This window comes from Petromyzon marinus, chromosome 69 (assembly GCF_048934315.1).
Source record: "Petromyzon marinus isolate PM22_M1 ecotype Great Lakes invasive population chromosome 69, UKy_Petmar_22M1.pri1.0, whole genome shotgun sequence".
NCBI classification, from domain to species: domain Eukaryota; kingdom Metazoa; phylum Chordata; class Hyperoartia; order Petromyzontiformes; family Petromyzontidae; genus Petromyzon; species Petromyzon marinus.
This window is the reverse complement of record NC_133735.1, coordinates 506498-525125: the sequence shown is the minus strand read 5'-3', so window position 1 is coordinate 525125 and position 18628 is coordinate 506498. Positions and strand designations below refer to the sequence as shown.

General features: G+C 53.1%; 1 protein-coding gene across 4 annotated transcripts in view; it reads right to left on the bottom strand.

Annotated features, from left to right (window-relative positions):
* Positions 1 to 18007, bottom strand: part of LOC142906673 (cyclin-dependent kinase 10-like) — a 35036-nt gene extending 17029 nt beyond the window's left edge. The window contains exons 1-5 of one of the 4 annotated variants that reach the window (XM_076054957.1): positions 17904 to 18007; positions 16301 to 16427; positions 11388 to 11460; positions 8854 to 8925; positions 3070 to 3172 (exon numbers count right to left, since the gene is read on the bottom strand). In XM_076054957.1, coding sequence (XP_075911072.1) covers positions 3070 to 3172; positions 8854 to 8925; positions 11388 to 11460; positions 16301 to 16405 — 353 coding nt within the window. In that variant the 5' untranslated portion in view covers positions 16406 to 16427; positions 17904 to 18007. Of the gene's footprint in view, positions 1 to 3069; positions 3173 to 8853; positions 8926 to 11387; positions 11461 to 15944; positions 15954 to 16300; positions 16428 to 17859 lie in introns of those variants that run through there. The other 3 variants (XM_076054956.1, XM_076054958.1, XM_076054959.1) reach the window with 3 other exon arrangements.
* Between the last annotated feature and the right edge of the window lie 621 nt (positions 18008 to 18628).

The window sequence follows — 18628 nt, the reverse complement described above, 5'->3', positions numbered from 1 at the left end:
CCCCCGGTACAGCTATTGAAGGCTTCACGAACTACTTGGTCAAAATAGATGTTAAATAATGTGGGAGCCAGAGGACATCCCTGTCGCACCCCAAGGTGTACAGGGAATGGCTCTGACTCCCGGCCACGTAGTTTTACCCGGGCCCGTTCACCATCATGAAGGTCCTTAATGATCGTGAGCAGAGGGTCAGGTACTCCAAAAGCACGAAGAACAACCCAGAGCCCAGGCCTACTGATGGTATCATAGGCCTTGACCAGGTCAATAAAGCAGAGATGTAGGTCTTGTTGGAATTCCCTACACCTCTGCTGTAGCAGACGGACAGAAAATATGGCATCTGTGCAGGACCGCCCTTTCCTGAAACCGCATTGGGGCTCCGCAAGCCTCAGCGTGCCTGGCAAGGCGATGCTGAATAATCCCTGCCAGGACCTTTCCCGGCACACTGAGGAGTGAGATGCCCCTGTAGTTGTTAAAAAGGGGGACCACCAGGGCACCAGGGCATCCTTCCAATCCTGCGGAACCCGTCCAGTGGTCCAGACCGTTGTTATGATGTCATATAGGGCAGTCTGTGCACAAACGCCACCCTCCCTCAGCATTTTGCTTGGGAGATCATCTCTGCCCGCTGCCTTTCCTGGTCTCAGACTCCGGATCGCCTTCAGTACTTCCTCAACAGATGGCACCTCAGCCAGCCACTCACAGGGGGTGACTTCTTCCAATATTTGAGGCACCGCAGCCACAGCAGGGTCATCCTCACTTTGTGCCATGATGTTTTCCTGGCTGAGGGATTTTCCCTCCCCCAGGACCTCACAGAAATGCTCAGCAAATCTGCAAACCTGTTCCTGGGGGTCGGAGATTGGATCACCGTTTTTTCCCCTAATGATGGTAATAGGTGTGGCGCTGCAGGTTACTTTTTTGATGGGAGTTAAACAGAGATTTGTGATCACGGGCCACTGAGGCAGACTCCATCTGCTCAGCAACCCGCGACCACCACCCATCCTTGCAGCGCGTCACGGCTCTCCGAACCTCCGAGCGAAGGCTGCGGTAAGCCTCCTCATTCTCTGACGTGGGATTCTGTAGCCGATGACAGTGGGCCTGTCGCTTTTTCTCAACCATCCTGAACACCTCTATCAGCCAGGGTCTCTGGGGAGGTCTGGACCGTGTACCCAAAGCAGCCATTGCAGCTGCATGAGTCACAGTCCTAAACCTCGCCCATTTACCCTCGACATCAGGAGGAGTCGGGGACGATGCCAATCCCAGCCGCAAGCGATGATGAAATTCTCGCTTGCAACTTTCATCAGATAACTGAGACCAGACCACTTTAGGTTGGAATGGGGTCCTGGGTGTACACCCACCACCGGAGTGGAAGAATGGCAGGCACATCTTACAAATGACTAGTCGATGGTCAGAGGGCAGATCAGCTCCACGGTAGGTCCTGGTGTCAAGGACATGGGCTCGCATCCGCTGGTCCGTCACTATGTAGTCCAGCAGATGTTCTTGCTTTGACCCGGCATGCATCCATGATGTTGTGTGGATGCGCCGATGCCGGAACAGCGTGTTGGTAATTACAAGCCCATGGGCTGCACAAATATCTAGCAGCCTCCTACCGTTGTTATTGAGCTGATCTGGCCCATGCCCTCCAATCACTCCAGACCAGGTGCCAGTATCATGACCAACTCGGGCATTGAAGTCACCCACCATGATGACTCTATCCCGAGGGGCCACTTTAGCCAGCACCTGTGACAGGAGGTCATAGAAGGCATCTGACTCATCGGCTTTGCCTGCATCCCTCCACGGATGTTCATCTTCGGTGGGGGCATAAGTAACCACGACCACCATTCCTCGCCTCCGGTTGATGGGAAGGCGAGCCCAAAGTAGCCTGGGGCTTACAGCTTCCCACATCTCACCGCCACGCTCCCACGCCCCCTTCATTCTTTTGTTCAAAAGAAGAGCCACACCCTGTTGTTTGGCAGTCTGCTGCCCCGAGTAGAGGACTGTCCACCCCTCATGGTGGCAGGAGCCAGAGCCGGTCAACCGGACCTCCTGAATGCCACAGAGATCCAGGCGGTACCGGTCCAGCTCCCGACAGAGGAGTGGCAGCCTCTCCTCCGCAGTGAGCGTTCGAACATTCCACGTGGCCACCCGTAGTGGCTTTTCGTTGTTTCTGGAGGAGCCCCGAGGGTAGATATTCAATCTCCTGGCTCCGCCAATTGGGGTTTGGCCAGGAGACGTCATAGACGCCTGGCCCCCTGGGGTCTCCGGCACAAGCTTATTAGTTACATATTTCAGTTTAACTCGTGGTTTCGTGGTAATTAATTGAAGGTGGAGGGGTTACCAGCCCCTCGCACCCGTCCAGAGCCCCCGTTTAGCCCCTGTGGTGGACACAGACGCCATGAGGGGAGGAGCCAATCAAAATTGGACCTCCCCCCACAGCACTGTCCACGACAGAGTTGCCCGTCCGGCACCGCGAGGAGGTACTCCAGAGATAGACACACACACAGACACATACAGAGATACACACACACACAGACAGACACATACAGAGATACACACACACAGATACACACACACACAGACAGAGATACACACACACACACACAGATACACACACAGACACACAGACAGAGATACACACACACACACATACAGGGATACACACACACAGACACACAGAGATAGACACACAAAGATCCCCCATATAGCCTTAACAGACTGTAGGGGCAAGTGCTGTTAGCGAGCACCTATGAAGGCCGGAACGGTACACGAGGGGGTGGGTGGCCAGCACCACGCCCGACCGCCTTTGTCTCCCCAGTGGCGATATTTACACACCGCACCAGGTACTCATTTTGAGGCTGAGTCGACCTAGGGGAGGCCCGGGACCGGTTCAGATAATCGTCACTGGTGTTGGCCGTGAGCGGGAATCGAACCCGGGTCGCCTGGTTCATAGCGCAGCGTAGCGCTAACCGCTACACCACCGCTCCCCACATGCTCACACACACAGACACACACACAGGTATAGACACAGACACACACACGTACACACACACGTACACACACACACACACGTGTGCTTACCTCTCTAACCGGGCTCCCACCACCACCTCCTTCAGCTCCACCACGTTGGGGTGATGCAGGCGGAGCAGCAGATTTATCTCCCGCATGCTGCTGATGGGCAGCCCTGCTTAGCACAAGACAAAGATCCCCCTGGACAGCCTTCACAGACTGTTGGAGCAAACGTTTTTAGCGAGCACCTATGAAAACCTGCACCTTGGCGCACGAGGGGATGGGTGGCCAAACCAGTGGCGACGTTTACTACACACCGCACCAGGTGACTCATTTGAGGCCGAGTCGACCTAGGGGAGGCCCGGGACCGGTTCGGATAATCGTCACTGGTGGTGTTGGCCGTGAGCGGGAATCGAACCCGGGTTCGCCAGGTTCGTAGCTAAGCGCACTAACCACGACACAACCGCTCCCCACACACACACACACACAGATTCAGACATGCACAAAGATAAAGACAAAGATCCCCCGTGTAGACTTAACAGACTGCAGGGGCAAGTGTTGTTAGCGAGCAGCACCTATGAAGGCCGGAACGGTACACGAGTGGGTGGGTGGCCAGCACCACGCCCGACCGACTTTGTCTCCCCAGTGGCGATGTTTACACACCGCACCAGGTACTCATTTGAGGCTGAGTCGACCTAGGGGAGGCCCGGGACCGGTTCGGATAATCGTCACTGGTGGTGTTGGCCGTGAGCGGGAATCGAACCCGGGTCGCCAGGTTCATAGCGCAGCATAGCGCTAACTGCTACACCACCGCTCCCACACAGACACACAGATTCAGACATGCACACACACACATACACTCACTTTTGACAAGGAGACTGCTACACGTTTAAGACTTGGACCACGTCAGCCCATCCCTTCTGTAGCCCGTGCCGCACTCATTCATCCCCAACACGAAGCATTCGGGGGTCGTGTGGCCTGCAACCCACGCCCGGCCGCCTTTGTCTCCCCATTCCTGTTATTCACGACCCATACCCGCACCACCACCACCATCACCAACCAGTAACGGCAGACGATACTGATTAAGAGATTTTGATTTAAAGCTTTCGTGACTGCAGGGATTCATATTCTTGGTCCTTTCGGTAGAGTCACGTAGAAGGGAAACAATAAAATAATAAAAAAATATAAAACAATTAAATTCTCACGACGTTTCGACTTCAACACAAGCAGCAATCATCATCAGGTGTTGTGTGTGAGAGTGAGTGGAGTTTGTGTTATCTCCCCCTGTTCTACAGAGTGAGTGAGTGGGTGAGTGTTGTGTGTGAGAGTGAGCGGAGTTTGTGTGATCTCCCCCGGTTCTACAGAGTGAGTGAGTGGGTGAGTGTTGTGTGTGAGAGTGAGTGGAGTTTGTGTGATCTCCCCCTGTTCTACAGAGTGAGTGGAGTTTTTTTGATCTCCCCTTGTTCTACAGAGTGAGTGAGTGGAGTTTGTGTGATCTCCCCCTGTTCTACAGAGTGAGTGAGTGGAGTTTGTGTGATCTCCCCCTGTTCTACAGAGTGAGTGGAGTTTGTGTGATCTCCCCCTGTTCTACAGAGTGAGTGAGTGGAGTTTGTGTGATCTCCCCCTGTTCTACAGAGTGAGTGGAGTTTGTGTGATCTCCCCCTGTTCTACAGAGCGAGTGGAGTTTGTGCGATCTCCCCCTGTTCTACAGAGTGGGTGAGTGAAGTTTGTGTGATCTCCCCCTGTTCTACAGAGTGAGTGAGTGGAGTTTGTGTGATCTCCCCCTGTTCTACAGAGTGTGAGCGAGTGGAGTATGTATGATCTCCCCCTGTTCTACAGAGTGAGTGAGTGGAGTTTGTGTGATCTCCCCCTGTTCTACAGAGTGAGTGAGTGGAGTATGTATGATCTCCCCCTGTTCTACAGAGTGAGTGAGTGGAGTATGTATGATCTCCCCCTGTTCTATAGAGTGAGTGGAGTTTGTGTGATCTCCCCCTGTTCTACAGAGTGAGTGGAGTTTGTGTGATCTCCCCCTGTTCTACAGAGTGAGTGAGTGGAGTATGTATGATCTCCCCCTGTTCTACAGAGTGAGTGAGTGGAGTTTGTGTGATCTCCCCCTGTTCTACAGAGTGAGTGAGTGGAGTATGTATGATCTCCCCCTGTTCTACAGAGTGAGTGAGTGGAGTTTGTGTGATCTCCCCCTGTTCTACAGAGTGAGTGAGTGGAGTATGTATGATCTCCCCCTGTTCTACAGAGTGAGTGAGTGGAGTTTGTGTGATCTCCCCCTGTTCTACAGAGTGTGAACGAGTGGAGTTTAACACGTAGGCTTTCGCGACCAGCATTCTTCGCAATGAAGGTTTTTGGGGTTAGTAGATCACGTTATTTATAAACGCGTCGCAACCCTCCACCACAGTAAAAATGTCTAAAACGTCGACAGTGATGACGTCATCCTGCACTGTAAAAAGACCGGGAGCAGGCGGATGGCTTCACTGTTCCGGCAAATCGCTCGCGAAGATGCTGGACGCAATAGCCACAAATGTCGTGGATTCACTCTTCAAGCGCACCGCGGTGGGCTGAAGAAGTAACGAATTGGCGCCTTAAATTTCGATTTAAAGCTTTCGTGACTGCAGTAATTCATATTCTTAGCTCTTTCGGTAAAGTCACGTTGAAGGGAAACAATAAAACAATGAAATATATATAAAACAATAAAAATTCTCACGACGTTTCGACCATAACACAAACGGTCGTCATCAGGTTTGCGTTATGGTCGAAACGTCGTGAGAATTTTTTTTGTTTTATATATTTTATTATTTTATTGTTTCCCTTCAACGTGACTTTACCGAAAGAGCTGAGAATATGAATTGGCGCCTTGTTGACGTGACACGTGGATCGCGGGGAAATAAATAATTACCGTTGACAAAACATTGTGCCCGTTTTTGTTTTGTTATTTTTTTCTCACACCGCGCACCGCCAGCGGACCCGCCAAGACGTCCATTCATCGTTTATTCTGCTCGAGGTTCTGGCCGTGGGTTGTCACGTCAATAATTTGTCGACGCCTTTGCTCCGGCTGCATTGCACATTTTCCCTCCCCGCGATGTCCTTAAACTGCCGCCACTGCTGACAATCTTGGGCTAAGCTAGAATGGGCCAAGTCTACGTCTCAACGGATCTCCACGCAACTCTATGGATCTCCACGCAACTCTATGGATCTCCACGCAACTCTACGGATCTCCACGCAACTCTATGGACCTCCACGCAACTCTATGGATCTCCACGCAACTCTACGGATCTCCACGTAACTCTACGGATCTCCATGCAACTCTCGGATCTCCACGCAACTCTATGGATCTCCACGCAACTCTACAGATCTCCACGCAACTCTACGGATCTCCAAGCAACTCTACGGATCTCCACGCAACTCTATGGATCTCCACGCAACTCTACGGATCTCCACGCAACTCTATGGATCTCCACGCAACTCTACCGATCTTCATGCTACTCTTTGGATCTCCACGCAACTCTACGGATCTTCATGCAACTCTATGGATCTCCACGCAACTCTATGGATCTCCACGCAACTCTATGGATCTCCATGCAACTCTACGGATCTCCACGTAACTCTACGGATCTCCATGCAACTCTCGGATCTCCATGCAACTCTACGGATCTCCACGCAACTCTACGGATCTCCATGCAACTCTATGGATCTCCATGCAACTCTATGGATCTCCATGCAACTCTATGGATCTCCACGCAACTCTACGGATCTCCACGCAACTCTACGGATCTCCACGCAACTCTATGGATCTCCATGCAACTCTACGGATCTCCACGCAACTCTACGGATCTCCACGCAACTCTACGGATCTCCACGCAACTCTATGCATCTCCATGCAAGTCTACAGATCTCCACGCAACTCTATGGATCTCCATGCAACTCTACGGATCTCCACGCAACTCTACGGATCTCCACGCAACTCTACGGATCTCCACGCAACTCTACGGATCTCCATGCAACTCTATGGATCTCCATGCAACTCTACGGATCTCCATGCAACTCTACGGATCTCCACGCAACTCTACGGATCTCCACGCAACTCTATGGATCTCCACGCAACTCTACGGATCTCCACGCAACTCTATGGATCTCCACGCAACTCTACGGATCTCCATGCAACTCTATGGATCTCCATGCAACTCTATGGATCTCCATGCAACTCTATGGATCTCCACGCAACTCTACGGATCTCCATGCAACTCTACGGATCTCCACGCAACTCTACGGATCTCCACGCAACTCTATGGATCTCCACGCAACTCTATGGATCTCCATGCAACTCTACGGATCTCCATGCAACTCTATGGATCTCCATGCAACTCTATGGATCTCCATGCAATTCTATGGATCTCCACACAACTCTACGGATCTCCACGCAACTCTACGGATCGCCACGCAACTCTACGGATCTCCACGCAACTCTACGGATCTCCACACAACTCTACGGATCTCCATGCAACTCTACGGATCTCCACGCAACTCTATGGATCTCCATGCAACTCTACGGATCTCCACGCAACTCTATGGATCTCCATGCAACTCTACGGATCTCCATGCAACTCTATGGAGCTCCACGCAACTCTACGGATCTCCACGCAACTCTACGGATCTCCACGCAACCCCCCGGGTTCTCTGTGTAAACCCTACGGGTCACCACCATGCAACTCTGTGCAACTGCAACGTCCTGTAAGCTGCTACCACTGCCCAAGGACACGTGCCGGGGCCGCCCTTCTAAGGGGGAGCCGTTTCCAGGGGGGCCTCTTCACGCGGCCCAAATCAAGCCCGAGTCCAAGTTTGAAGTTAGCAGGAAACACCGCCCTGAGCGAGAGTCAGGAGATTCGATGAAGTCTCGCTAATGACATCATGGCTGGGTCAGGACGTAGCAGCTGCACCGCTAAAACTTCTCTCACTCAATCAGTTCCCCAATTAATCAGCTGTTAGGGGCTGCCTCACTTCCCGTAAATTGGGTTAGGGCGATGAAAGGGTGAAACACACCCTCGCGCTCGCACACAAACACACACACACACACAAAGATCCCCCGTGTAGCCTGTAACAGGCTGTAGGGGCAAGTGCTGTTAGCGAGCAGCACCTGTGAAGGCCGGAAGGGTACACGAGGGGGTGGGTGGCCAGCACCACGCCCGGCCGCCTTTGTCTCCCTAGTAGCGATGTTCACTACACACCGCACCAGGTTACTCATTTGAGGCCGAGTCGACCTAAGGGAGGAGGCCCGGGACGACCGGTTCAGAGAATCGTCACTGGCGGCGTCGGCCGTGAGAGTGAATCGAACCCGGGCTCGCCGGGATCGTAGCGCGGCGTAGCGCTAACCGCTGCACCGCCGCTCCCGCAGCACACAAAGTGCCGTGGTGTTGGCCACCCAAGCCCTCGTGTGCTAATTCCGGCCTTCATAGGCGCTCGCTTACAGCCTCTTGCCAACACACGCACGCAACAGCAACGACAACAACAACCACCACCGCCATTCGCCACTAAGTGGCGGTGACGTCACCACGACGCTTGTGCCAGGCCATGTGTACCTTGAGGTCACGCGAAGTGTCGAACGCCCGCTGGCAGGAGGTCACGGGGCAGACCCAGGTGCCACGGGTCGACCGACTGAGACGACTGGCTGATGCACCACCTGTGCCCCATTACTGCGCCAACCTGCTGTGCTTTAGCCACCCGGCGCTCGGCTCGTTGTTGCGAGCGTTGGCGCCTCTGCCCGGCTGCCTTTGTCTCCCCAGCGTGATAGGTAAACCCGCACACACGTGGGAGCACGTACACACACACACAGACACACACACTCCGCACCGTCTTTTTCTTTGTCCATGCGCACTTTCTTCAACGCCACAATCTCCCCGCTCCGCGTGTCCCTCGCCCGGTCTGTGACACAAACAGAGACACACACACAGAGACACACACACACACAGACACAGAGACACACACACAGACACACACACAGAGACACACACACAGAGAGACACACACACAGAGACACAGAGACACACACACACAGACACACACACACAGACACAGAGACACACACACAGAGACACAGAGACACACACACACACAGAAACACACACACACAGACACACACACAGAGACACACACACAGAGACACAGACACACACACAGAGACACACAAAGATAAAGATCCCCCATATAGCCTTAACACACTGGAGGGGCAAGTGCTGTTAGCGAGCACCTATGAAGGCCAGCACGGTGGCACACGAGGGGGTGGGTGGCCAGCACCACGCCCGACCGCTTTTGTCCCCCTAGTGACAATGTTTACACACCGCACCAGGTACTCGAGGCTGAGTCGACCTAGGGGAGGCCCGGGACCGGTTCAGATAATCGTCACTGGTGGTGTTGGCCGTGAGCGGGAATGGAACCCGGGTCGCCAGGTTCATAGCGCAGCATAGCGCTAACCGCTGCACCACCGCTCCCCACACAGAGACACACACACACAGAGACACACACACATATACACAGAGACACACACACACACAGACACACACACACACAAAGACACAGATTCCCCCATACAGCCTTTAATAGACTATTAAGGCACACGAAGGGGTGGGTAGCCAGCACCACGCCCGGCCACCTTTGACTCCCGAGTGGTGATGATTACACACCACACCAGGTACTCATTTGAGGCCGAGTCAACCTAGGGGAGGCTCAGGACGAGTTAAGATCATTGTCACCAGTGACGGCCGTGTATATTTGGAGTTTGCTAGTCTCCCTCCCTATTTTTCTCCCGGGTCCTCCGGTTATTCCCTCCACATTTAGAATACACATCACGAAGTTTGGAGCATTTGGCTGCTGTACATTTGCACGTGATGATGATGATAAGCCGCTTTGTTGAGCTATCATTTGTGATGGCGAGGTGGCTTCTGAAAATGAGACTCAGTGGGACTTACCTGAGATGCTAATTTCTCTGCTCCAACAGCTACCCCAGCAGACCCACCTCTCTCTCTCTGCCCCCCCCACCCTCTCTCTCTATATTTGAGGCCTCGACACAGAGGCATTGGGTCTCTGTGTGTCTATGTTGTGTGTCTCTCTCTGTGTCTGTGTCTCTGTGTGTATCTCTCTCTGTGTGTCTCTCTCTTTGTGTCTAAGTTGTGTCTCTCAGTGTGTGTCTCTCTATGTGTGTCTCTGTGTGTGTCTCTCTGTGTCTCTCTCTGTGTCTGTGTGTCTCTCTCTGTGTGTCTGTGTGTTGTCTCTCTCTGTGTGTCTCTCTCTGTGTGTCTAAGTTGTGTCTCTCTCTGTCTCTGTGTCTGTGTGTCTGTGTCTCTGTGTGTGTCTCTCTCTCTCTCTCTCTGTGTCTCTGTGTGTCTCTCTCTGTGTGTCTGTGTTGTTTCTCTCTGTGTGTCTCTCTCTGTGTGTCTATGTTGTGTGTCTATCTCTGCTTGTGTGTCTCTCTGTGTGTGTCTCCGTGTCTGTGTTGTGTCTCTCTCTCAAATGTAGTTCTACCTGATCACGGTTGCTTGTGTTGCAATCGAAACGTCGTATTCCATTATTTAATTTACATTCTTTCTATCTACGTGACTTCACCGAAAGAACCAAAGAGTTATTCCTGCAGTCACAAAAAGCTTCAAATCAAGTTTGTGCCTTGCCTGGTCAAGTAAAAAAGATAGTTTCCTAAAAATAAAGTTTAAAATCGCAGGGGGAATTCCACGGTGTTCATAGTTCACATCAGCCACGATCGATCCGCTGCTGGATGAAGGCCTCCGCACAAACCGTTGTCGCCCCAAACGACCCACAGGATCGGCGCGCTATCAGGAGGGCTTCAATCATTGATGGCCAGGTCACTTCTGATAAAGAGCTGTATAGCTCAGTGGTGACCTTACCGAATAAAATAAAAATCGCGCTCGCCCACTCACTCACCGACACCCTCACCTGCTTGATCGCTCATTCGCTCGCTCGCTCACTCACTCACTCACCGACAACCTCACCTGCTTGATCGCTCGCTCGCTCACTCACTCACTCGCCAAAACCCTCACCTGCTTGATCGCTCACTCACTCACTCGCTCACCAACATCCTCACCTGCTTGATCGCTCGCTCGCTCACTCACTCACTCACCGACAACCTCACCTGCTTGATTGCTCACTCACTCACTCACTGACAACCTCACCTGCTTGATCGCTCATTCGCTCGCTCGCTCACTCACTCACTCACCGACACCCTCACCTGCTTGATCGCTCATTCGCTCACTCACTCGCTCACTCACTCACTCACCGACACCCTCACCTGCTTGATCGCTTGATCGCTCGCTCGCTCACTCACTCACTCACTTCCTCACTCAATCTCTCTCTCTCTCTCCCGCTGTCTGACTCACACACGATGCCGTAGGTTCCCTCTCCGATGCGATTCTGCTTCACGAACTCCGTGACGGCGCGACATCGTCCCAGCTGCACGCACGGCACACACAAGACACACAAACACAGTGCTACACACACAATACTATACACACACACAATACTATACACACAACACTACACACACAATACTATACACACACAACACACACACACAGTGCTACACACACAACACTATACACACACACAACACACAATACTATACACACACAGTCCTACACACACAATACTATACACACACACACAGTACTACAAACACAGTACTACACATACACACAACACACACACAAGACACACACACACAACACTATACACACACACACAGTACTACACACACACAACACACAAACACAGTGCTACACACACAATACTATACACACACACACAGTACTACACACACACAACACACAAACACAGTGCTACACACACAATACTATACACACACAGTACTACACACACACAACACACAAACACAGTGCTACACACACAATACTATACACACAATACTATACACACAGCACTACACACACAATACTATACACACACACAACTCACACACAGTACTACACACACATAAGACACACAAACACAGTCCTACACACACAATACTATACACACACACAGCACTACACACACAAGACACACAAACACAGTACTACACACACAATACTATACACACACACACACAGTGCTACACACACAACACACACACGCACAACACACACACAGTACTACACACACAATACTATACACACACAAGACACACACAGTGCCACACACACAATACTAAACACACACACAAACACAGTCCTACACACACAATACTATACACACAACACACACACAGTACTACAGACACACAGTACTACACACACAACACACACACAGTACTACACACACAATACTGTACACACACAAACACAGTGCTACACACACAATACTATACACCCACAAGACACACAAACACAGTCCTACACGCAATACTATACACACAACACACACACACATTACAACACACACAATACTATACACACACACAAGACACACACAATACTACACACACACAGTACTACACACACACAAGACACACACGGTACTACACACACAATACTATACACACACACAACACACACACAGTACTACACATACACAATACTACACACACAACACACACACAATACCATACACACACAACACACACACAATACCATACACACACAACACACACACAGTACAACACACACACAGTACTACACACACAACACACACGGTACAGCACACACAATACTATACACACACAACACACACACACAGTGCTACACACACAATACTATACACACAGTGCCACACACACACAGTACTACACACACACAGTACTACACACACACAACACACAGTGCTACACACACACAATACTATACACACACACACAGTACTACACACACAATACTATACACACACAGAACTACACACACAATACTATACACACACACAGTACTACACACACAATACTATACACACAACAACAACTGCCATTCGCCACTAAGTGGCGGTGACGTCACCACGACGCTTGTGCCAGGCTATGCGCACCCTGAGGCCACGTGAAGTGTCGAACGCCCGCTGGCAGGAGGTCACGGGGCAGACCCAGGTGCCACGGGTCGACTGACTGAGATGACTGGCTGAGGCACTGTCCTTGAATTTGATTGGTCCACACCCGAGACGGCTTTTCTTAGAGCCCTTAGTCTCTCCACTGGTGTTGGACCAGAAGACGCCAAAAGGCGTACAACTCAAAAACAGCGCACTATCAGAGTACTGAGGGCTCGGGGTGAGCATTTACATTATGAGACCTCCTTTGCCAGTAACAAGATATAGGAATAGGTTTTACCCTTTTAACAGGTGTCAGTTTTTGTGCCAGTTAAAAGGGTAAAACCTATTACTATATCTTGTTACTGGCAAAGGAGGTCTCATAATATATAAAACAATAAAAATTCTCACGTTTCGACCGTAACGCAAACGGTCATCGTCAGGTATGAAAATCAACGGCGCTAACTTCACACCTGATGACGACCGTTTGCGTTACGGTCGAAACGTCGTGAGAATTTTCATTGTTTCACATATATATTTTTTATTATTTTATTGTTTTCCCTTCAACGTGACTTTACCGAAAGAGCTGAGAATATGAATCACTGCAGTCACGAAAGCTTTAAAACACACGGTGCTGTTTAACACGTAGGCTTTCGCGACAAATATTATCCACAAGAGTTTCTTTTTTGGGTGAGATTGCGTTAATCTAGGGGTGTCGCTAAACCCGCCGTCAGCCGCAATAGCCGGTCAGTAAGGTTCGTCACGTGCACAGAACGTGGCAATTCATTACTAGTACAGCACTTGAGTGCACCCACAACATTTACAATTCCAGTACGACGTATCGCCCGTGCAATTACAGCCAGCATCATCAGGCGACAGCCAGATTTGTGATTAAACTCCGCTCGCGATGGAGATGCGTCAGGACGAGCCCAGCGCAAGTTAAAAATATCGCAGGCCGAAGACGGCCTAGCTGACCCAGGAGTCTTAAAGAATGGTGATCGTTTAGCAAAACGGAGCAATTCACAGTACCATACTGTATAAACCGCGTACTCTATGTATTCATTCATTACAATACTGTATCCATAATAACGGTTTTAGGGTTAGATCGCGTTTATTTATAAATGTGTCGTAACCCTCCACCACCCGACACGGCCAATCAGCAAAAAAAGTGTCACGTTGACAAAATACAAATAATTCACTACTTTAGCCCACCAGTGTGTTGAAGAGTGAATCCACATTTACAGTTTGAGTACGACGTTTCGCTGGTAAATACTTACAGCATCATCGGGCAATTCGCCAGAATGGTGTATCGCGCGGTAAAATTTAAAGTAACAAAAAAAACCAAGGTCAATTCTTAGCCTACCTGTATGAACTGCAATTTCACGGAAAGGAAACAACCCTATCTGCTTATAAAATATAAAAACAAAAAAAAACCCTTAACGTGCTTGGAAACGCAAAAGAGCACGGTGAACAAAATGAACGCGCTAACGCCGGCACGACTTTGCCCCGTCGACCGCCGTCGAGGGCGAGGCATGCAAGGCGGCACGCAAGGCGGCATGCAAGGCGGCACACAAGGCGGCATGCAAGGCGGCACACAAGGCGGCATGCAAGGCGGCACACAAGGCGGCATGCAAGGCGGCACGCAAGGCCGCGGCGGTGTGGACGTTTACATCCCCGGCGGCGTCGCGACTGGGCCCGAGTCTCGAACCCCGTCCGTCCGCCCGCCCGCCCGCCCGCCCGCCCCGCGCGAAATTTTAACACGAAAAAAAACCAAAACACACCGAACAATTTTTCGTGCCGTATCCGCCGTCGCCACCGCGAGACCGTCGTGAGTCGGGGGGCTGGGGGTTGGGGGTTGGGCCATCTGCATCGCGGCGTGCACGCATAACGCAAGTCGCCGATAACGGACACCGAACTGCGGTTTCTAACGAACGCGGCAAGCCGCCTCCGTAACCCCAACCGGCCTACGCTCGCACCTGATTGGCCCGCGGGCGATGACGTCACGTTTGGCCTCTCCCGGGAGGGTTTCTCCGCGAATCACGGAGCTCCGCTCACCGCATCTTACCCCCGCCGACGTAGACCCGGTCGCCCCACACAGCGGCCGCCAATTCGCCACGGAGTGGCGGTGACATCACCAAAGCGCTTGTGCCAGGCCAGGCGCACGTCAAGTGTCGGAGGCTCGCTGATGGGAGGTCACGGGCCAGGCCCAGGCCCAGGCGTTGTAGATTAACTAACTCGGTTAACTATACGAGACAAAGATCACCCCTGGGGCCTCACACCTGGGGCCTCACCCCTGATCCTTCCCCTCTGGCTCCTCACCAGCGACCCCATGTCTCCTCACCCCTGATCCTTCCCCTCTGGCTCCTCACCAGCGACCCCATGTCTCCTCACCCCCCGTGTCTCCTCACCCCCCCTGGCTACTCACCACCGACCCCGTGTCTCCTCGCCCCCCGTGTCTCCTCACCAGCGACCCCGTGTCTCCTCACCCCCCCGTGTCTCCTCACCAGCGACCCCGTGTCTCCTCACCCCCCGTGTCTCCTCACCACCCCGTGTCTCCTCACCAGCGACCCCGTGTCTCCTCACCCCCCCGTGTCTCCTCACCCCCCATGTCTCCTCACCCCCCCGTGTCTCCTCACCAGCGACCCCGTGTCTCCTCACCCCCCGTGTCTCCTCACCCCCCGTGTCTCCTCACCAGTGACCCCGTGTCTCCTCACCCCCCCGTGTCTCCTCACCAGTGACCCCGTGTCTCCTCACCCCCCGTGTCTCCTCACCAGTGACCCCGTGTCTCCTCACCAGTGACCCGTGTCTCCTCACCAGTGACCCCGTGTCTCCTCACCCCCCGTGTCTACTCACCACCACCCCGTGTCTCCTCACCCCCGTGTCTCCTCACCCCGTGTCTCCTCACCAGCGACTCCTCACCAGTGACCACTCACCCTGTGAGCACGCCGTGGCAGGGAGATTCGGTCCCCACGGAAGGACCTCAGTGCGAGCTCCGGCTCCTCACCACTACAACGTGTCTCCTCACCAGCGACCCTGTGTCTCCTCACCAGTGACCCCGTGTCTCCTCACCACCACCCCATGTCTCCTCACCACCACCCCGTGTCTCCTCACCACCACCCCGTGTCTCCTCACCACCACCCCGTGTCTCCTCACCAGCGACCCCGTGTCCCCTCACCAGTGACCCCGTGTCTCCTCACCAGTGACCCCGTGTCTCCTCACCAGTGACCCCGTGTCTCCTCACCCCCCGTGTCTCCTCACCCCCCGTGTCTCCTCACCAGCGGCCACTCACCCTGTGAGCACGCCGCGGCAGGGAGATTCGGTCCCCGCGGAAGGACCTCAGTGCGAGCTCCGGCTCCTCCTCGGGCTCCTCGTCGCCACGCTCCACCTCGCTCATCCTCCTCCGTCAGACTCGGGGTCTGGCGGAGGAGTGGGAGAGCAAAGTTCAGCGACTCGGAGGGAGGGAGGGGACTCACGGGGACTCACAGTGACTCACAGGGAGTGAGGGGACTCACAGGGACTCACAGGGACTCAGAGGGACTCACAGTGACTCACAGGGACTCACAGTGACTCACAGGGAGTGAGGGGACTCACAGGGACTCACAGTGACTCAGAGGGAGTGAGGAGACTCACAGGGACTCACAGTGACTCAGAGGGAGTGAGGGGACTCACAGGGACTCACAGTGACTCAGAGGGAGTGAGGGGACTCACAGGGACTCACAGGGAGTGAGGGGACTCAGAGGGACTCACAGGGACTCACAGGGAGTGAGGGGACTCACAGGGACTCAGAGGGAGTGAGGGGACTCACAGGGACTTACAGGGAGTGAAGGGACTCACAGGGACTCACAGGGACTCACAGGGAGTGAGGGGACTCACGGGGACTCGGAGCGAATGACTCACAGTGACTCGGAGGAAGGGAGGGAGGGGACTCACAGTGACTCACAGTGACTCAGAGGGACTCACAGTGACTCACAGTGACTCAGAGGGACTCACAGTGACTCAGAGGGACTCAGAGGGACTCACAGTGACTCACAGTGATTCACAGGGACTCTCAGTGACTCACAGTGACTCACAGTGACTCAGAGGGACTCACAGTGACTCACAGTGACTCACAGGGACTCACAGTGACTCTCAGTGACTCACAGTGACTCTCAGGGACTCGGAGGGAGCGAGGGGACTCAGAGCGAACGACTCACAGCGACTCGGAGCGACTCACAGTGACTCGGAGGGACTCACAGTGACTCACAGCGACACGGAGGGAGCGACTCACAGACAGGGAGCGACTCAGAGGGAGCGACTCAGAACGACTCAGAGGGAACGACTCAGAACGACTCACAGGGACACAACAGCTACTCAGAGGGAACGACTCACAGGGACTGGGAGCGAGTCAGAGGGAGCGACTCAGAGGGAACGACTCAGAGGGAACGACTCAGAGGGAGCGACTCACAGAGACTGGGACGACTCTGAGGGAACGACTCAGAGGGAACGACTCACAGGGAACGACTCAGAGGGAGCGACTCACAGAGACTGGGACGACTCTGAGGGAACGACTCACAGGGAACGACTCAGAGGGAACGACTCAGAGGGACTGGGAGCGACTCAGAGGGAACGACTCAGAGGGAACGACTCAGAGGGAGCGACTCACAGGGACTGGGACGACTCTGAGGGAACGACTCACAGGGAACGACTCACAGGGAACGACTCAGAGAGAGCGACTCAGAGGGAACGACTCAGAGGGACTCACAGGGACTGGGAGCGACTCGGAACGACTCACAGGGACTGGGACGACTCAGAGGGAACGACTCACAGAGAGCGCGACTCACAGGGAACGACTCACAGGGAACGACTCACAAAGAGAGCGACTCACAGGGAAGGACTCTGAGGGAACGACTCACTCAGGCGGTCCTCCTCGGCGTTTCACAATTCCCAGTTCGCTTGCGCCGCGGCCGCCTCAATGAGGCGGCAACGTCGGCGCCGATTGGTTGGAGCGGCGCGCTTGCCCCGGGGGCAGCTGACCAATCGCGTGCGCCGATTCCGGGGGTGGGCGGGGCGGATCGGGGTGGAGTGGGGGGGGGGCGCGCGCCGCTTCTCAACAACTACGGGTGGCGAGAGGCAGGGACGTGAAGGCGTGGCGCGTGCGCACTACGGATTACGAAACGCGCCGCTTATCCAGACTGGGGATTCTAAATCGCGTTTTTTATTATTATTATAGTAGGCCATGCTCTGGACGGGGGAATCCGATGAGCTATGAAGCTCTTTCACACACACACGTTGACGTTACAACGATAAACGGTACAAATAAAAAACACATACGATAAGAGCGGCCGTCCTAGAATGACGTCACGCGATTTTGGACGATATTTGACCTCCCCCCTCAAATATGACGTCACAAAGAGTCAGACCCCCCCTCAAACCTCAAATATGACGTCACAAAGCTCTGCCCACCCCCAAAATAAAAACATATTTCAATTTTTTTAATAAATCACATGCTTCAAATCGCTTTAAACTATCGTCACTGTAAAATTTTGATTTAAAGCTTTCGTGACTGCAGTAATTCATATTCTTAGTTCTTTCGGTAAAGTCACGTTGAAGGGACGACCGTTTGTGTTATGGTCGAAAC